Genomic DNA, 20,959 nt, shown 5'->3' with positions numbered 1-20,959 from the left:
GAGTGGTTGTCTGCCCTGCGATGGACTAGCGGCCTGTCCAGGGTATATCATGTCTTTCGCCCAGTGACAGCTGGGATAGGCTCCAGTACCCCCTGTGACCCAGAAGGAGAAGCGGCTTAGAAGGTGTGTGTGTGTGTGTGTGTGTGTGTGTGTGTGTGTGAGTGTCAGTAATAACATCTTCTATAAAATCATTTTACATCAGACCTAGTCATTTTTTTTTCTTTTTGTTGTTTATAATATTTGTTTTAGGTTTTTCTCTAAATAAGTTTGTGTGCCTTTGGAGAGATTGAAAACTAGTTAGAGTTTGTATGCAGGACAATAATCTGGGTGGTCCGAGGGTGGACCAGCAGTGACAGTCAGTGGGTTGCTGACCTTATTAAGCCAGTGGACCAATATATGCTCGCTATATGGGTTATGTTTAATAACATCCTGTGTGGGAGCTATTATAGGAATTCAATTCTTTAGATGTCACACCACCACTCCGAACAATTCAGATAAGTTTCTCAATAACAAAAGTTTGACTCATTGATGGATTTCCCCTTTAACATTAATGCTATGTTTAGTTTTGAATGATAAATGGTCAACAGGAAACTGGATATTTAATAAAAAATTATTCAGTAACTGCATTAAATGTAAATTTTTGTCACAAGCTCCCCTCCAATTAACAATAATATGTGTTTTATGATCATAAACATATTGCTGTGTGCTTACAATTTACTGCTGAAAGCCAAAAACCTTAGATGCTCTTTGTATTATTTTATAAAAATGATTTTTTTACAGCGCAGATCACTGAAGAGATGCCATCTGTTTATAGGTTATAGCCCAAATTTGTGGAAAAATGGGTCGACTTTTAATGATGTTAATTAAATTGTGAGTTCAGCTTCTTTTATTATAAAGTTTTAAAATGACATCACCATCTATTTGACTGGAAAGAAGAGTTACAGCCTCACACAACACCCACCTAAAATGGAGCTTGTGAAATATGAAAGTTATGAAGTAAAGAACATGACAAAGTACAGTTTAAAACAAGAAGTGAAAACGTGAAAATAGTACTGCTGCATTTATGCCTACTTAAATAAACAAACCATTTTTTGTGATCATGATTAATTTTCGCTAGTAACCCTGTCACCATGGCAACCTTTCAATGGCTGCTTGCCACTGTTGGCCATGTGCTGCTATGAGACACAGAACTAAGGTTACGTTCACATTACAAGCCTCATTGCTTAAATCTGAACTCTCTGACAATCCCAGAGTGGGATGGTTCCCACTCGTTTAGGTAAGTGATTCAAATCTGTCATTAATGTGATGAACCGGCGTCCTGAAATGACCCTCATGAGCTCATCCTACTCAGTAATGTCACGTGACTGAATCACTCCATCATCAGCACAAACTAACGAGCAGAACGAGCTTCACTGAGAAGATCATTAACTCTGATCAGCTCTCAGCTTCATTATTAGAGCAAGAGGAAGGAGAAAAAGAGCTGCTTTTCCACCGTTTACAGGCTTTAACGTCTGTTTGGTGCTGCTGCCATGGTAATGCTGAATGATTCCGATCTGAGCATCACATTAAGGTCACATGGCCACAAATCGGATACGTATCCAATCTAGGACCACATATGAAAGTGGCTCAGGTCGGATTTGAAAAGATCAGATTTGTGTATCCAAACAGCTCTGAAGACATCAGATCTGAGTCACATCAGGGAAAAAAATCTAGTTTGTGCCACTTCAGCCTGGTAATGTGAACGTAGCCTGAGTTTTTAAATGCCAACATGGAAACGCAGAATAACATTACAACAGCATCATCTGATCTGGAGTGTGACAAAACCACCGCAGCGTAAGCCGGCTGGGTGTGTGTTGAGAAGAGTGTGTGGGTGTTTGATGAGGAAAGTGTGTGGGGGGCGTATGTTAAGGGTGTGTGAATTTGTGTAAACAGTATATTAGAGTGGGTTTGCAATGTTATTAACCTTGTATTGCACAATGTTGCCTCAGGATAATGCTCATTTTGCTTCACTTTACAATAACATGACACATACATCAATCAGGCATAACATCACCACCACCTCTTTGTTTCTACACTCATTGTCCATTTTATTTGCTCCACTTACTATATAGGAGCACTTTGTAGTTCTACAGTTACAGACTGTAGTCCATCTGGTGTGTTAGTGTGTGCTGCGCTGGTCTGAGTGGATCAGACACAGCAGTGCTGCTGGAGTTTTTAATAAGTTTGAATAAATAATTCAAAGGCTTTTACTCTGTTATTACGTCATCTGATTGGCATTTTTGTACCTTTTTGTGACGTAGTGCAACATGTGGATGACTTGTTTGTGTGCTGGACAGTTTCACTCATCTTAATTTTTCATACTTCAAAAATACGATTCACATATTTCAGTGTCACATAAATATTTCAGTATCTTATAAATGATTTTTAAGAATTACTTTAGTCTTTTTGCCTATTTAGGAAGTCTAACTGTAGTATTATTGGCTAGAAGCCCCTTCTAGTCAATTATGTAATGTAGTGTTCAGCATACAGTATCTCTTACCACTGTCATTCTGAGCTCTTACAATGAGTTCGCTGGGAAAAACAGATTTCAAAATTTTTATGAATTTTCGTAAATCAGTTTTTTTTATTGGGCATTTCAGGTAATATCAGTTAAACTGCAGTAGGGTTTTTTGATTAGTTAAGCTCAACAAAATACAGGTACATTGTTTTATGTTCTTTAACATAAAACAAGCAGGTAAAGAGCTGAAATTGCTTTTTGCTAAATCAGCTCATTAACAGTTAAAATTAAACTTCTATAAGATCATATCTCTGAAAATCATACGGCTGAATCTCAAAAGGCTCAGTCCTTCCCATATAGTGTACCGAGTTATGAAAGTTTGGCTTTTACACCTAAATATTGTGTTTCATGTCCGGTATGAATTGTTCACACTGTCTCTGTTGGACACACTCAGCGCTGTTTAGGTGCAGTAGCCTTATTTTAACACCTGCATGCTGCACTTTGTGGGGAGAGGGGAGATTCTGCTTAAAACAGCATGGCAGTGTTGAGACACCTGAAACTGATTTATCAGGTTCTCCTGGAGAACAGCACTGGCGTTTGACCATTTCTGCTGTGAAACATTAACTTGCAGTGCCTTGACAATGGACAACAACAGCTTTTGTGACGAAGCATATTTAGGGTTCAGAATGTGCTGTGTGTGTCTGTGAACAACTCAACACAGTCCTTTTTTTAAAGGATGCCATTTATTTTTTTATGCAAATGAGCGTTTCAAATTTTCTTGATTTTTAAAAGTGTTTTAGTGTTTTGAGCTGCAGGAAGCGGAAACATTACTTCACAAAGCATCATGGCATTGAGAATAAAATGAAATAGAAATGATTTTTTAGTATCCACAATTTGTTTTGTTCCAAATATTTAGAGTAAAATAACTTCACTGTATCATTTGTTTTCATTTGTCGCACGATGTTACCTTAAAGTAACGTACCCCAAAAGGACCCCCCCACAACCACATGTTATATTTTTTATTATATGTTTGTTTTGGATTTTAATCATCAGTTCCATTTTATGCAAGAAAGGTGTATCAATCATTTTTACATTGCTCTCATAAAATGTGAAATAGAGGGTTAAAATGAGACCGTACCATTCTAGCCTTGAGCTCCACCTGCAACAGCGTGCTGGAGTGTCGTCTGAACAAGTACAAAGGCCCCCTAAAGGACCTTCCAACACACACACACACACACACACACACACACACACACACACACACACACACACACTGGAATGCTACCTGTGTTGGGTGGAAGCCAGAACATAATCCTGTAATTTTAAACAGACCGGGACAGAACAGCTGTAATCCTATTTAGAACCATGGGGGGTGTTTCTCTTTTGTTTTGCTTTCTTTTCATTTTCAGCAGAGACACTGTTGCTGAGAAACTGTGTGGAATCTATTATCAGGCATTTGTAAATATTTTTCCCTTGAAAACCAAACCATATGATTTCTGGGTGGTGTTTTTTCTGTCCACCTTGTCTTTTGCTTCTTGAATTTTATATTAGACACAAAGTTATTCAAGTGAAAATATATATAGCTGCCTTCCAGCACTCCTGCTAATTTGCATGAATAAGCGTCCTCCGTTAATTTCATGTCTCAAGAATAAAGAAATATTTTAGTAATATTATAGATTTTTCATAGCTTTCACTATTAGTGAGGTATGATCAGGTAAATCATTCAGATGTAAAGAAAGTCATTCAGAGTGGTTTGGTATGAAATGCCTAATCTCTGAGACAGTGTTGTCTGATAGTGTTGAGAGGTTTTGGTCTAAAACGTATTAATGGTGGAGAGATGTTGTTTTTTTGTTGTTGTTGTTGTTTTTGGGGTTTTTTTTGGCAGATTTACCACTTTTTTTAACCATTGTTAAAATTATAGCCTTTGCCCTACAGTAATACACCCAGGGTACCCAGTTTGGAGGAGATACAGACATTAAGATGTGACTGGCAGGCTAGCTTTTTTTTATTCACTCCATATTTTTTCAAATTTGTCAATGTTTGGGAAAAGCCAAATTTGAAGATGCACTAAACTGAGATGCCACATACAGCGTGAATCCAATCAGTGAGATGAGTGAGACAGAGACGAGCTGGTTTGTGCCGAAGGAGCAGCGTGTAGTCACAGTAGGCTTTAATGAAGAATTTCATTAAAAATGTTCCTTCTTTTTCTTCAGTCCAAGAAATAAGTTTGGAGTGGTTTTAGTTTTATTGAAATATGTGTTGTAATAAGATAATAAAAGAAGTGACACTGAGGTGTGTGTTTCACCTCTTGCCTTTTTATTGATAAGTAAAACCTGCTGGATGTTTGCAGACATAAGCAGTCAACTTCCTACAGGATTCTTCACAAATGCAGAATTATTTGGGCTTTCTTATACACCTGTTGTACAATAAAAAACTATTAATTTTTAAGGAAATATTAACATTATGCTTATACATTTCTACAGAATGTATAAATATATGCAAATTAGCAAGTCCTTTGGCCTGTTATGAACTGTAAAGCTTTGTCATTCATGAATTCTTTCTTTACAAAGCAACTGATTATAAAGAACTCCAACAATCACAATTACACTTCTTGAAAATAAACGTGTAGAAAGTTTTTCAATATAGTGTATTTACATGTGTTATGCATTTAAAAAAATAATTCTGTACAATGATCCAGCCCCAGTTCTGTCTTGTTACGCACTCAGCCTAAAAAACCAAAAGACAACACTCAATTACATATAAAAATTCAGAAGACACATGTAGGTTTACTGGTAATTTTGTATAGAATATGAAATGGCTATATTTGGGTGATATACTCTATAACCCCAAATGCTATCACAGTCTTTAGGTTTCTCTACAGTACACCATTTCACATCAGAACGCTGACTCTGTTGACATCAAAACAAGTTAATTATGGATACATTTTGAAAAATGGGCAGTATTCCCCTTTTTAAAAAACCAAACAACAACAAACCTTGCACAAGCAAGCCTTTACAAATGTTTAAAGAATTTAAAATATGAATAATTATCTTGTACCGTAGTCATATCAAATCTTGTTATATTGATTACAGGACCCCCAAGACACTCCAGCTAGCCGTTCAGAAAGCCTGTCTAGCCTGGACAGCCTGGAGAATGAGGTCCTTCAGCAGGGTCATGACAATAGCCCTGCCTGCTCCAGTTCCTCTCTGGATCCTCTAGAGGTCAAGGATGTCACAAGACCACAGCAACAAAACCACCTGTGTGCATCATCTGACCACAGTCCAATAAAGAGCTTCCTAAAGGAAGTATTAAGTCAGCAGGGCAGCCCCAGTCCTAGTTCCCCATCTCTTTCACCCAGGGAGGATGATGGGTCAGCAGATGAAGACCAGAATCTATGGGATCTCACACAAGCAGTGGAGCAATGCAACCTGACTGACCAATCAGAAGGCTATCAGAAGATAGACACCCAGTCTACTCTCAGCTGCCAAAATGTGCAAGCTCAGCAGAACCTAGCAGCTTGTTCAGGACATACGGCTAACGGCTGTTTTGAAAATGCTGCTCCAGAGAAAATTTTGAGAGACAAAAGCATCGTAGTCACCCACAGCAAAACATGCACTGTGCCACATAGCACACCTCAAGCATTCAAGAGTCTGACTCAGGAATCAAAGTTGCAGGGAAAAATGCTGGAGGAGAAATATGCTAAATGTCCATCGGAGACACAAGCTGATCAGCTAACTGGGAGATGCAGACACAGAGACAGTTTTTTCCAGGCTTCATCCAGCACTGCTGCTGATGTGAACACAGCTTCTTCTCATTTTGGCAATCTAGCCTTACAACCAGTAGAATCAGAGGGTTCTTTTGAGTCGTGTAAGAAGAAACCAGACTGTACCGCCCTCCAGAGGGAAACTCAACCTGAGAGCTATGAGGAGAAATGCAAAAGAGTGGACGCCTGCAATCTACCAGATGAATGCAGTGATAGAGGAGTGCCTTCCAAGTCTTGCAAAACAGCAGAGGAACCAGACAGGATATTAACAAAGGGTGCAACCAGCTGTCCTGCCCCTAAATGTGGTGATGTGCAGTTCCTCAAAGGAATACTGAAGAAGAACTCCAAGTATGTTGTGGGAGATACCAAATTCACTTACACCTCAGGCCACTTTGTGTTCCCCAAACAAGTAGCCATGTCTATTAGGGACAGTATGGAGCTGACCAGGGTGAAAGCCAGAGAGCCTGAGAGTGACAAGAGCATGAAAAAGAAACTCCGCTGGTTTGATGAGCTAAATGGCAATGAGGAGGAGTGTGAGGAGAGAATGAAGAAAGACCTAAGCAAGCAGGCACCAGCTAAAAGCAAACCAACTCCTCTATCTCAACAGCCTTCGGTGGACCACCAGCGGGAATTACATAACTCTGGGTATATGAATGCACCAACTGGAATACCAAAGGTGTCTGTTGGACCCAGTTCCACCAGACAAGCCTGGGCAGACGTGAGACCCCAGGAGGAAACCACAGAGGAACCCAAGCCACAGAGGCCAGGTGCTCGTGTTGCTAGTTCACATATTCCCCGCAGGGTCCGCTCAGCCAGGACCGTTTCAGGCACCATATCATCTCGGGCCAGGAAAGGTACCATGATTAGACCTCAGTCGGCTAGTGAGGCACAGCGTGTTGCCCGAACTCAAGGGAAGGCCATGGTTCCTCGACCTCCTCCCAAATGTGAGGTTTTAGAAGCCAATGCAGTTGAGCCCACCATTTATATCACCAAGGCGGCCTGTAACAACAACTGTCCCAATAGCAAAGCAGAAAACCCAGACAGCCAGCCTGTATCTCAGCATCATGTGCTGAAAATTGATGGTGCTGTACTGGCCCCAGTGCCACCCTCCTATGCCTACGCATACGAGACCATGTCTAAAGGCATCTATGCCCTCTGCCAGCCAGAGGCCCAGATGGGGAGTGCCAGGCGGCCGCTCCAGTGTGGAGAGAACGGCATCTGCCTGGATCGCACGCCAACGGACGAGGAGATCTCACTGCTGTGGCATGGAGTTCGCAGTGCCTTAGCCAGCAAAGAGGGTAACGTAGGCCAAGCTTCAGGCTGCCTCACAGTACACTGATACACATTATTTTTTATACAGTTTTACAGATGTATGCTCTATGAAAGTTGGCCTAGGCCACATGAACATAGCACAAACAGGACATTTTGGATAAGGTTCCTAAGAAAAAGAAAAAAAAATATATATATATATATATATATATATATATATGTGTGTGTGTGTGTGTGTGTGTGTGTATGTATATGTATATATATGTGTATGTATGTGTGTGTGTATATACTATATATATATAGTGCAAATTAGTAGAAAACTACACTTGCTGAAGAAAATGCAGAGTTGCTAGAATGTTGCTATGGTTTTATTTTTGGCGGCTGTTAGGCATCTATTATTTGGGTGTTAGGCTGTTGCTAGTGTATTGCTAAGTGGATACTATGGTATTTTGGGTTGTTGCTAAAGTGTCCAGGTTATATGTATCCAGGGTCGTTGCTAGGTTGATGCTGTTGCATTTCAGGTGGTTGCTAGGGTGTGACTAGTAAGTTGCCATGTTATCCCAAGTGGTTGCTAAGACATTGTTATGGTATCTTAATAGTATCTTAGATGGTTCCTAGAGTGTTGTTGTGTGGTTGCTTTCATGCTATGGTCTTTTTGGCGATTGTTAGGTAGTTGTTATTTGGTTGTTAAGTTGTTGCTAGTGTATTGGTTTTTAAGGTGTTGTTAAGCGGTTGCTATGGTATCTTAATAGTGCCTTAGGTGGTTGCTATATTGCTATGGTCTTTTTTGGCGGTTGTTAGACAGTAGTATATTGCTGGTGGTTATTGTGGTTACTATTGTATTTTGGGTTGTTGGCAAGTATCCTGATTATAGGTATCCTGGTTGACAGGTTGTTGCTGTTGTGTTTCAGGTGGTTTCTAGGGAGTGGCTAGGCATTTTTATCCCAAGTCATTGCTAAAGCATTGTTCCTGTGGTACTTTAATATTATCTCAGGTGGTTGCTAGAATGTTGCTATGTGGTTGCTACAGTATTGGTACAGTTTGTGTTGGTCATCCTCTAGTCCTTCATCAGTGGTCACAGGACGCTGCCTACAGGACGCTGATGGCTGGATATTTTTGGTTGGTGGACTATTCTCAGTCCAGCAGTGACACTGAGGTGTTTAAAAACTCCAGCAGCACAGTCTGATCCACTCAGACCAGCACAACAATGATCATTACTTCCTGTTTCACTGGGTTATAAGTATGAGGTGGTGCACAGGCCAAATTCCTTTAGTCACTCATCACTATGAGAAAGACCAGAGAATGCAGCACAAAAGGTTGTTGAGATGCACATATCAGGTAATGGCTACAAGAAAATAGTTTAAAAGTTGAAAATGTCCATTTCCACTATCCAGGCAATGATTAAGAAGCTTGAAACAACTGGAGATGTTAAGAATCTGCCAGGAAGAGGACATGTCTATACTGACCCCATGGACAGTGAGGAGGATGGTTCGAGAAAGAATCTCTACAGTTGGGGATTTGCAGACATTATGTCTTGGGGTCAGAATGTCTCCCAAACTACAATAAAACCTCACCTACTTAACCATAAGTTGTTTTGGGGTGCCTGCAGCATGTCAGACATTACTGAAAATTACAGTGGGACCCTGGTCAGATGAGACCAAGATTTTTGGCAACAAATACCATAGGTGAGTTTGGCATAGATGCAAAGATAGCATTGCAGAAAAGTACCTCCTCCCCACTGTTAAGTATGGGGGTTGGAGCTGTGATAATATGGGCCTGTTTTTCTCTCAAAGGTCTTGGACAGCTTGTTCAGATACATGATATCACAGATTCCATCAAGTACTAGCAGATTTTAAATCAAAACCTGACTGCCTCAGCTTAATTTGGGCTATGGCTGGGTCTTCCAGCAGGACAATGATCCAAAGCAAACCTGAAAATCAAAACAAAAATCGTTCACTGACCACATAATCAAAGTTTTGCCATGGCCAGTCCAGTTCCTTAACTTAAACACCATAGAAAACCTGTGGAATGAGTTGAAGAGGAGAGTCCACAGTGTAGACCCTCAGAGTCTAAAGTATCTGGAGAGGTTCTGTATGGACAAAGGATCGCAGATGCTTTGCCATGTATCCTCCAGTCTCATTTAGCTTTATAGAAGAAGATTCAGAGCTGTTATCTTTGCAGAGGGAGGCTACACACCATATTAACCTTTTCAACTCCTTGAGACCACTGATGGTTCCAAAACGCACTTCGTCATGTTCTTCATAACTTTCATATTTTATAAGCTACATTTAGAAGCTGGGCGTCGTATGAGGCTTTTCTTTCCAGTCAAATAGATGGTGATGTCATTTTAAACCCTTATAATAAAAGAAGCTGAACTCTTTTTTTTCTACTGAAAGTCAAGCCATTTTTCCACACATCTGAAACTATAAACAGACAGCATCTTTTCAGTGATCTGCTCTGTAAAATTTATTTTTATAAAATAAAACGTAGAGCATTTAAGATTTTTGGCTTTCAGCAATAAATATAGCAATATATGTGATCATAAACACATTTTCTGTTAGTAAAATGGGAACTTTTACAAAAAGGAATAAAAAATTTGCATTTATTTCATGCAGTTACTGAATAATTTGCTTTACGATCTGGACGTGTAAATTCAGATGGACAAACCAAAATACACCCTGGAGAATAAGAGGTTTAATGAAGCCAACAACTGTGGTAGACACAGGTTTAATAAAAATATTTAATAGCGATAACACACGACCTTGAGTGTTCTATTAAACTGGATCGTTTACTATGTTTAATGTCCGCAGTTCCTTAACAGTCAGCTCATTGCTACATCAGAGTAATGAGCTCCGCCCACTCGCTGCACAGTGGGCAGTTCGTTCTCCAGCTCCACACAGACCAACTGACAGTTTGGGAATTTAGTGTCGTCTCATCTTCAGAGTCTGACCAAGTTGGCTGTCGGTCAAATGTGATCTTAAAAGTGTCCGTTTTCTGTAAGAAGTAAAAATGTTCAAATGGCTTGAGCATCTCCTACAGCGGTCAAAGTCATTGCTTAGCAACGGCGTCTCAGTGGAGTGATACAGTGTTTGTGAAAAACCTGTGATGTGGTGAAATAACAGCACGGTTAGGATGCCTCTCAACCAGTCAGCTTGCGTGGCCAGAACTGCTATAAATCTAAACATCTGTCTGATGGCAGTCATTTTTAAGCAATTATTTGCTGATACTAAGAAGAAAAATTACACTGGAACATTGTGAGAAGCAGAAAATGCAGCCAACTTCTAAGACTGAACTTTAGAAGTGTGGATTAATATCCATGCAGATTTCTTTGAGAGAAACTGAAATGTGAGTCTCCTGAAAAGTGGGCAAACACACTAAATACTAAGAAATATGTTTGTAATTTTTTGGTGGTCTCTGAATTTTGCACATTACTGTATAATGAAGCCATATTTTTCTCCTGACCTCTCATCTTGTATTTGTTCTCTCTCTTTCTCTCTCTTTCTCTCTGTGTGTGATAATGATAATATTGTGCATCTGCTTTTGAATTCAGTCTGAAAAATGCCACTGTTACATATGGCATATCACTGCTGTCAGAACAAAACCTTTTATCTCAAAATGGTAACTTTACAGGAAAAGGAAAAAAAAACATACTGTACTTTTAATGTAAGTCAATGGAACCAGAATTTTTTCCAAGTAATTTTGGGTCATTTCTTTTGGTCCATCTGCCATGAAATTTACAGACAACAGAAAGGACAACAGGCATTTTCAAAATATGTTAAAAACTGAAAAATGGACATGCAAGGTTTTCTTCCGACAGCAGTGATATGCTGTTACTGTGGACTTGTGTACTTTACAAATGTTCAGAGACCTTGCATACTGACCCCATTTTTACTTCAATTTAGGCCAAATGAACTCTTATTGTAACAGACCCAGACAGTAGCATTCACCTGTTGTTGAAAAAAAGAGTCATCCTCTCCTCACTGCACATACGGCACATTCCAGCAACATAATCCAACACTAACAGGCTTACAATCTGCTGCCTCTCCCTGAGCTCTCATTGCACCTCATCATATAGTCAGGCGCGGGGCTCTTGAAGAAACTGAGTGCTCTTTGTGTGTCGGCATGTTCAGCAGCTTTGCTCAAGATTCTTTGGGGGTATTTTTCTAGAGTCTTTGGGAAAAGTTCTTTTCAGAGTTGGATCAGTTGGGTCTGTTTGCTTTGGCCCCTTGTACAGCAGTGCACCACTTATGGGATTACTGCATTGCTGAAATGGATCCATATAATGATGGAGGTTTTATTCCTTTAGAGTCATTTTATGTTATGTTAGAGTTAAAGGGGAATTCCACCTATTTTTCAAAATTCTGCATAATTAAATCATTGAGACATAAAGACTCTTGAGTGGGTTAAGTATGAAATGGTTAATTGTAGAGAAACTCCAATTTCTTTACTGTGGTGGTGATAGGAACAAGGGGTCTTGATGTCTACAACACAAACATAGCCATTTTATCTACTGTGCAAAACTACCAGTGGACCTGCACGTCCTCTGAGTTTATATGTGTAATGTTGCTGATGGTAAAATAGTGGTTAATCTGAAAAATAGCTTTCCTTTGGGTGCTGTTTTGCCTCACAGCACCCTGTCTGCACCTCTCTGCAACAAAAATATATACGTTTTAGTCCAAAACCTTCACAAAACTGTAATAAAGCAATGTCTCAGGCAGCATATTCATAATCATTCTGTGCAACAACTTTCTGTGAGGGAACTTTTACAGCCATTAACCTCTTCAGATGTCTGGTTCCTGTCACCACCACTGTGAACGATTCTGACTTGGTAAATTTCTGTACAAGGGGGCATTTCACATCAAAACACTCTGAATTACTTTATATTTTAAGCATTTAATCATACAGAAAATTTGAACAATCAATGAGATTCTCCTTTAAAGAACCTTTGAATTGATTGTTGAAGCACACAAACATACAGTGTTGTGCAAAAGTCAGAGACCACCCCTCATTTATTTAATTTCCAGTCAAAACAGCCTCATATTCGTTTTTCAATAGATGTTTCTCAGGGGAGCAGATAATCTGTCTTAATAATCCACTTGCATAAGGAGAAGAAAGTCAAAGGAAAATTAGAGAAAAAAGTTTTTTTTTTCTCCAAATCTGAAGTTCAGAAATAGAGGAAATGGGATTCGAACAAGCAGAAAAAACACCACCAAAACTGCCCCCATCAGATAAACAGCACTGAAAGCTTTCGTCTTTGAGAGAGAGGAGAAAATCAAGCTGCTTCAGATCTGAAACCATCCACAGGTGTTTCTGTCCATCCTTCCACTGTGAGAAGACAACTTAGTGCTATGGGTCTGAAAGGATGTGTAGCGGTTCAAGAAGAACCTCACTGAGAAAAGGAGAATAGGAAATAGACAAAAAAGAAGAAAAATTATGCTGGAACATTGTGAGCAGCAGAAAATGCAGCCAACTTCTAAGACTGAACTTTAGAAGTGTGGAAAAATATCCCTGCAGATTTCTTTGAGACAAACTGAAAGTGAGTCTCCCGAAAAGTGGGCGAACACACAAAATACTAAGAAATATGTTTTCTGGTTTTTTTTGGTGGTCTCTGACTTTTGCACACTACTGTATATTGAAGCCATATTTTTCTCATGAACTCTCATCTTGTGTTTGCTCTCTCTCTCTCTGTGTGTCTCTGTATGTGTGTGTCTGTGTGTGTGTCTCTCACTGTCTCTCTCGCTCTCTCTCTAAATTGACTTAGGTGACCCTCGAAGCTTCCTGACTCACAATGGCTCGTTGTCTGCTTTGCCTCAAGGCCGTGCCAATTTGTCCCATGTTACCATCAATGGAGATAGCCTGCTCAGTGGCGTCAAAGCTGTCACAAGAATGGGTGGCTTTTTCCTCTCCCCCTCCAACGGTAAGGTTCAAACCACGAGATATTACTAGTGTTTTCAAAGACATCCTTGTAGAAGCTCTCCAAAGACCTAAAATTCTGTGGTGATATATTGTAAACTGACCATTTCAGGTTCGTTTGGGACATTTAGGACAGAGGCCAGCTGTGCTACACAATAAGTTTCTCACTTGTGATCTTAACACAGGGACTGAGGCTATTTTCAGAACATTACTTCTTTTGAATGCTATTTGCTGACCTGGAGTTGTTCTTGGAGGTGAAAAGGTCTTTTCAGAACTTGACGCATGCCTAATTATGAGATGAAAAGGATCCTTTCTTAGCAGAATTTCCGTTTTTTGTGGTGTGCCAATCAGTGAGGACTCCAGTGAGAAGACCCACTGTGGAGAACAATATTGTGAAAAACAGAGTGCATGTGGATCATGGCAGAGTTCAAGCCACAGCCGGAGGAGACCGGAAACAAAAGTTTCTTTATCAGGTATTAGTGGTGTAACAAAGCAAATGTAATTTATTACTATACTTAAGTAGTTTTTCTGTGTCTGTACTGAAGTTTTTCCATTTTGGGCGACTTTTTACTTTCACTCCACTACATTTCAAAGTCAGATATTTGCCTTTTTCCTCCACTACATTTTGAGAAATCTGTTGTTCCTTTTGGTTTCTCTGTGTATAAAAATGTAACGTCAAAAGTAAAGAGGCGCAAAGCAAGAGCACCAATCAGGGCACAGCGGTCACTTTGTTTAGAGCTTGTTTTGACCTGTTGGTCATACCGACCCAGTGCAGCACACGGTTCAACATCAGCACAGCAGTGTAGAATTTTGGGAGAGTCTGTTCAACATAAATGATGAACTAACCTAACTTTGTGTAAATAGAGCACAATATAGAAATATGTCCACATATGCAGTCGTGACTGACGTGGCTTTTTTCTGAATTCATACAAACACCATTTCATTTTACAGTAAATCAGTTTGGGCTGGTTTATGTTTATGAACAGAGACCTACAGATCAACATAGTAAAGGAGCTCATTTGTGATCCTGAGTTTAAAGCCAGTTTTTATTAAACTTAAACTTAAACAAAACTTTGGTTTATTCTGAGGTAATTTTGTAGCCACTTGGTTCTCCCTGATGGAAACTGTTTGCCTTCAGTGTTTTGTGCAGGACATCAGAGCCATAATCAATCTTTTAGTACTTTTACTTTTGATACTTTTGTACATTTGAAGGCAAATACTTTCATACTTTACTCAAGTGGAGGTCTAAAGGGAGGAACTTCTACTTTGACTGGAGTAAAATTTTACCTTGGGTATCTCTACTTTAACTCAAGTACATGAGATACTTGGATATCTTTACTTTCTCAAGTACAGGTATACAGGGCTTTTCCAGGTGTGTCAGGTATTTAAGCTGTGTAGTCTGCTTACCTGTTTCTACTGTGCTTGAATAAAAAATAGGTAATCCATGAACACTACAAACTTCAGGTCAAGTGGATTATGATCAAATTATTATAGTTACAGCAATTACAGCAAAAACCATCTAGTTTGACTATGCCCAATGAAGAGATTCCTTTAGTAGCTGTATCTTCATTGCAGTAATGGATAGAGTACTTCATGTAATGTTTGTAGGTTTGTGATTGTGTTCAACCCAAACTGCTTGCTTTTTTAATTTTCCTCAATATTTTTGATCCTCTAGGCTACGGTACCAATAAGCATGTACTCAAGCAAAGCTGACCAAACAGTGCATGATGAAGGTATTGTATGCTACTGTAAAAGTTATTCTAGATAAACTGTCGTATGTAAATTTTGCACATCTGAGAAAATAAGATAGCACATACATAAACAAAATTTATAGTTATAAAATTTATTAATTAAAAATAAGTGTGTATATATATATTTCGGGTGAAATTTCAGGATGAACCTAAAATGCACTCTAACCTTTACAGGTGAAATTAATGTGACCTTCTCTAAACCTTTGAATGCACATGTCCAGCTGTTCAATGTTTCAGTACTTTTTGCACAGCTTGCTGTTCTCTAACAAGGAGCTTAACGGCAAGGTGGTGGTGGTGGTAGTGTTACAGTGTGGGCAGGTGTGTCTAGTCAATACAGAACTGCCGTACACTTTGTGAATGGTACAGTGACCAGCCTATACTACTGAATAACATCATTAATCCAGTCATTGTGCCTCTGCATGAACAACACAGGCCTAATTTCATCTTCAAGGTCCCATCATTAGGGAACGGCTGCTGGAGACTGGGGTACCTCAAATGCAGTGGCCTGCATTTTCTCCACACCTGAATCCCATAGAAAACCTATGGGATCAGCTGAGTCACAGTGTAGAGGCTCGTAACTCTGTACCCCAGAACCTCAATGACCTGAGGGCCACCCTTCAAGAAGAGTGGGATGCCATGCCTCAGCAGACAATGAGTCGACTTGTGAATAGCATGAGACGTCAAGCTGTAATTGATGCTCAAGGGCACATGACAAGTTACTGAGACATTGAGATTTTTTGTTGGGATATACCCACCGCTGCTGTTGGCTTTTTTTGGCAGTGTGCTGAAGTCTGCAGTATTTTGGCCCGCCAGGACTGGAGCCTGACACATGCTCTAAAGCCAGTGAACCAGAACATTTGAAATGTTCACATTTCCCTTTGTGCTACTGAACTTGTGTGTTAACACAAGGCTGGCTTTACACTGCAAAACTTTCATGCAGCTTTAGTTGAGTTGCAAAATGGAAAACGTCCTGCAACTCACTTGCAACTCAGTCACAACAATCTCATGGAAGTTTCATGAAATAGCCAGTCAGAACGTCAAAAACATGTAATTGTCAACAGAAGATGTTTTTGGCATGATTGAAAATGAGACTCCGCAGTGACACATCTGTAGCCTGAGCTTGACTAACATGGCAACAGTAACTAAGGGGAGGCGGGACACTGTAGAATTTAGCAAACGGTCAGTTCAGTGGGATATCGGCAACTAAAAAGCTTTCATTATTGATGGATGTTTACGTTTGATGATAGCCTGAGAACTTCATTTTTAACAAAAAAATAATAATATTTAAAAGATTATTTTAAAAATGATAATGGCAAAAAATACTCTTCTTAATAGCAATAATAATCGCAGAAGAAAATCATTGCAAAAAAATAATATTCATCCTTTATTGAATATTATCATAATAAACTCTGTTTTACGATGAATGCAGTTGAATCGCCACCTTTTGACTGATGCATCATGATGCACTATTTATACCCTTTTAAAATATAACATCAATATATTAGAGCTTTATTGAATTAACTGAACAGTTTAATCCCTCTAATCAACTAAACAACGTGTGCTTCATTCCTTTGTCTCCTTCTTTCCTTCTCTCCGCTCTGTCCAGAGGTGATGAATGGTGATGGTCAGGATGTGTCTCAGCTGCAGAGGTCCAGGATGGTCCCACAGCAGCATCAGCAGCAGCGTGGACAGGTGTTTGGCCTTAGTGCTCTGTCTCTTGAGGAACAGAAACTACTGCAGTCCCTCGACAGACTCAACCACCGGCTGCAGTGTAAGCATCATGTGTTTGTGTTAATATTCCCATTCAGAACAATCATTGAGTTGTAAGAATAAAACAAAACATCTGCACTGTAGCTGTGTTTGTTCATACATGGGGCTGTTTTATTAAATTGTTTTAAATAACACTTGTCTTTCACTTTATTAGAAACCCACTACTTTATACTTCCACTCTCTGGCCCCACCTACCTTATAGCACCACTGTATACGCTATATGTGGACACCCTGCCTAATTATTGAGTTTGGGTGATTCATCCACACCCACTGCCAACAGGTGTATAAAATCAAGCCTTGCAATCTCCACAGACAAACATAGCAGTAGACTGGTTTGTACTGAAGAGCTCAGTGACATTTAACACACAGTCATAGGATGCCACAAGTCAGGTTTTGAAATGTTTGCTCTGCTAGATCTGCCCCAGTCAACTGTAAGTGCTATTATTGTGCAATGGAAACATCTAAGAGCAGCAACAGCTCAGCTGCAAAGTGGGAGACCATGCATACTCACAGAGAGGGACCGGCAAGTGCTGAAGCGCGATCCAAGAACTGTACATATACTGTTCATAGCTTCACGAAGGATCACTACTCAGTGCCAAGAGTTGGCTCTGAGTGGTGTAGTTTACACTGACTCTGGAATCTGGTGTGGAAACGCTCTCTGGAGTGATGAATCACACTTCACTCATTGCTAGTCTGATGGACAAGTCTAGGTTTGATGGATGGCCAGGAGAAGGCTACATACTGGAATGCATAGTGCCAACAGTAAAGTTTGGTGGAGGAGGGATAATGCACTGCAGCTGGTTATCGGGGTTTGAGCCCCTTAGTTCTAATGAAGGGTAATGTTAATGCCATTAACAGACATTTTTGACAGTTGTATGCTTCCAACTTTGTGGAAAGACTTTGGGGAAGACCCTTTCCTGTTCCAGTATGACTGAGTCCCTGTGCACAAAGCGAGCTTGATAAAGACATGGTTTGATGAGTTTGGTGTGTAGGAGCTCCAGTGACCTGCACAGAGCCCTCAGCTCAACCCCTTTGGGATGTATTGAAACATCGACTACGAGCCAGGCTCTCGTCCAACATCAGTGCCTGATTTCACAAATGCTCTGAATAGGCACAAATTACCATTACCGAAATCTTGTGTAAAGCTTCCCAGAAGAGTTCAGGATGTTATGGCTGCAAAGGAGGCCAACTTCTTATTAATGGCCATGGTTGTGGAATGCAAAGCCCAACAAGCTTATACAGGTGTGACAGTCAGGTGTCCATATAGTGTAGGTGCACAGTAACAGATTATCATATTTTCTCAGTTAATTCTAACAGGACCTGATATTTTAGTAAGCCATTAGAATGTTTTACAAGTCTGTTTGCTTGCATTGAACAGATGTGCAAGATATGACTGCAGGAAACACAGCACTGAAGGGAATCTTTGCCTTGGAGTGTAATGTAAGTAATACTAGTATGCCCTAATTTTCTTCAACCTAGTAAAACTTCCCATCTTTTCTGTTAACACTTTGTCTCTTGCTTCCTCCGTGTCTCTCTCTCTCTCTCTCTCTCTCTCTCTCTCTCTCTCTCTCTCTCTCTCTCTCTCTCTCTCTCTCTCTCTCTCTCTCTCTCCCTCTCCCTCTCTCTCCCTGCAGAACCAGTCTCCCCAGACCAGTGAGGTTTTGGGTACCACCCAGCGCAGGTATCAGACCGGCTCAGCTGAAAACCGCACCCACTCTTACAGGCGTTATTGACTCCAGCTCCCAGAATGCACTTCTCTCCAGCCTTGCAGCCTTCCTTTCTATGCTGGAATTCTCTTTTAAAGAAAAACTCCAGTGTACTTGAACCTAATCTCTTTTGCATCTGCTTTATATGGTCAATTACCGCAGACAGAAATTTCTCTGTTAAAGGGCCCCTATCATGGAAAACCAGATTTTCTTGATTTAGTATATAAACATTGTTAAAGTTTCAAGATAAACTTCAGTCCATACATGCAAATTAAGCTACAAAAACAGACCATTTAAAATTCAGTGTTTTTGTGATTTAATGAGAAAAAAACTAATTTGTATACATTCCTTACTTGGTCTACAGCAGCTTAGTTCCACCCTTTCACACTGAACTTATAAGGAGCATTTCAGTCTAGACTTTCTAAATGAGGCTACCAATCAGAACAAAGCTTATTTACAAGTTTGTCTTAAAGGCACAGTAGCAAATGTGGCCTGTTTAATTCTAAAGGCATTTACACACAGAGTGCAAATTATTCATGGGATTTAATTTTTTTAGACAAAAAATTTTGAGCATGTTTGACTGATAATTTATCACACACCAAATGCAATTATTCAAGTGGCAAAAATGCTACATTATTTAATCCGTCCCTCTGTTAGACTCTTATGAACTTTTGTTAGCATTATGAACTCACTGGTCATCATTGTCGTCCCTGGTGTTGGCATTGCAACAGCCAAGATGACAGATTGTGTCCCAGTTACTGGAACTTTTTCACACGTCAAAAGATTAGAATCTGCAAAAGCTCAAATGGGGCTCAAACTGAACATCCATCCACATGGAAGCATTCAAAGATTCAGTTTCTGAATGAAACGATGAAGCTCTCCATGCTAACTTCACTTTTATAGAAAGGAAAGTAGCCCAGTTTGCCCATTCTGCAAGGAGCAAAAAATGTTTTTCGGATTTGAAGACATTCCGCCCAGTCATTTTGTGCTTCGCCATGTGTGGAGGTGCATCTGGAACCTCTCTCTCTCCATTCTCCTTTTGTTTTTCCAAAGTGGAGCATCCTGCATAATGTCACAGCTTACCCATTTCATGAGATTCCCATTCTTCTTGATAGATGTTCCACCCATTTTTTTTCACCACGCCAACAATGCACCAAATTACCCCAAAAAAGCGTCACACCTGGTGTGTGTAGACTTGACGTGGAAAAAGCCTAAATATTTCACATTTTCAAACATTTATTTACTTTCTTTTCAGTGTGTAACAGCCTTAAAGGATAAAGAAAGGTTGGAAAATTGTCATTTATGAATTAATTTAGCCAGTGTTTGATACATAAAACATTGTAAGTGAACCTAAATAAACAAAACAAAATACCCTTTAAAGAACCAAAAAAAACCTGTTGGTTTGCTTCTATTATAAATGAGCTTGAGTCAACAGGTTATTTGTGCTTTTGCTAACTACAAGGAAGCATTGAAATTAATGTCTGTGGTTTTTGACCATATGATACAGATGTGACCAAAAGATATTAGGTTGAAAATCGCTGGCCTATTCCTTTAAACCCTTAAACTGACAAGCACTTTATCGTTCTTGCTCTGGCAGACAGTATTGCTGCACAGCGCAGCTTCTGGACAGCTTTGGTCTGCACTGAAATGCTTTTTAGACTTTTGTTTAGACTGAAACCCATAATCTGACAGCACTGGACATACAGACCAGCCATAGTCTAAACCATATTTATGTGATATAAATGGATAGTAAATAATTTAATATTTAGATTTGCCCCTAAAATTAGCACAGATTTTATTTTTCTAATTTAAGTGTATTTCTGTACGTACATGCTGCACAGTAACGCAGTGCTAAAGTTGTATATTGGATGTACTTTCGTTTATGCTATGTACAGTAATTATGTGAAGTAAAAAGATGTTTCTATGAAATAGAGTCGAGTTTTTGCTCATTTCCTCATTGTTAACCACATGAGAGAGTCTGTTGTGCTTCTTGATTATATGCTGATCTAATCACAGCAGGTTTTCTGGGAGTGTGTACATTTAAGCGTGCATGTGTAAATGACTGTTGAGTGAGCATTAATTCCGGCAGTGTGTGGCGGACTGACTCCACTGGCTTTACAGGGTCAGCTGCACACTCATCCGCCAGCCCCACCCCTCTAACCCCACCCGAAGCCTCACTCACTCACAGTTTACACAACTGCAGCACTGTTATCACATACATTCAGTTTTTTTTTTTTTTTTGGGGGGGGGTTAAATAAATAATGGTAGCAATACAACAGAACTGCTATCT

General features: G+C 39.8%; 1 protein-coding gene across 3 annotated transcripts in view; it reads left to right on the top strand.

The window, feature by feature from the left end:
* The window catches only part of cep126 (centrosomal protein 126), a 33,365-nt gene extending 12,767 nt beyond the window's left edge, over positions 1-20,598 (top strand). For all 3 annotated transcript variants that reach the window (XM_037539966.1, XM_017708030.2, XM_017708031.2), the window contains 7 exons: positions 5,590-7,558; positions 13,291-13,446; positions 13,794-13,915; positions 15,118-15,175; positions 16,800-16,964; positions 18,342-18,403; positions 18,598-20,598. In XM_037539966.1, the coding sequence (XP_037395863.1) occupies positions 5,590-7,558; positions 13,291-13,446; positions 13,794-13,915; positions 15,118-15,175; positions 16,800-16,964; positions 18,342-18,403; positions 18,598-18,696 (2,631 nt within the window). In that variant the 3' untranslated portion in view covers positions 18,697-20,598. The remainder of the gene's footprint in view (positions 1-5,589; positions 7,559-13,290; positions 13,447-13,793; positions 13,916-15,117; positions 15,176-16,799; positions 16,965-18,341; positions 18,404-18,597) is intronic.
* The last annotated feature ends 361 nt before the right edge of the window (positions 20,599-20,959 follow it).

Source organism: Pygocentrus nattereri, chromosome 7 (assembly GCF_015220715.1).
Source record: "Pygocentrus nattereri isolate fPygNat1 chromosome 7, fPygNat1.pri, whole genome shotgun sequence".
Classification (NCBI taxonomy): domain Eukaryota; kingdom Metazoa; phylum Chordata; class Actinopteri; order Characiformes; family Serrasalmidae; genus Pygocentrus; species Pygocentrus nattereri.
This window is presented reverse-complemented; position numbering and strand designations above follow the sequence as displayed.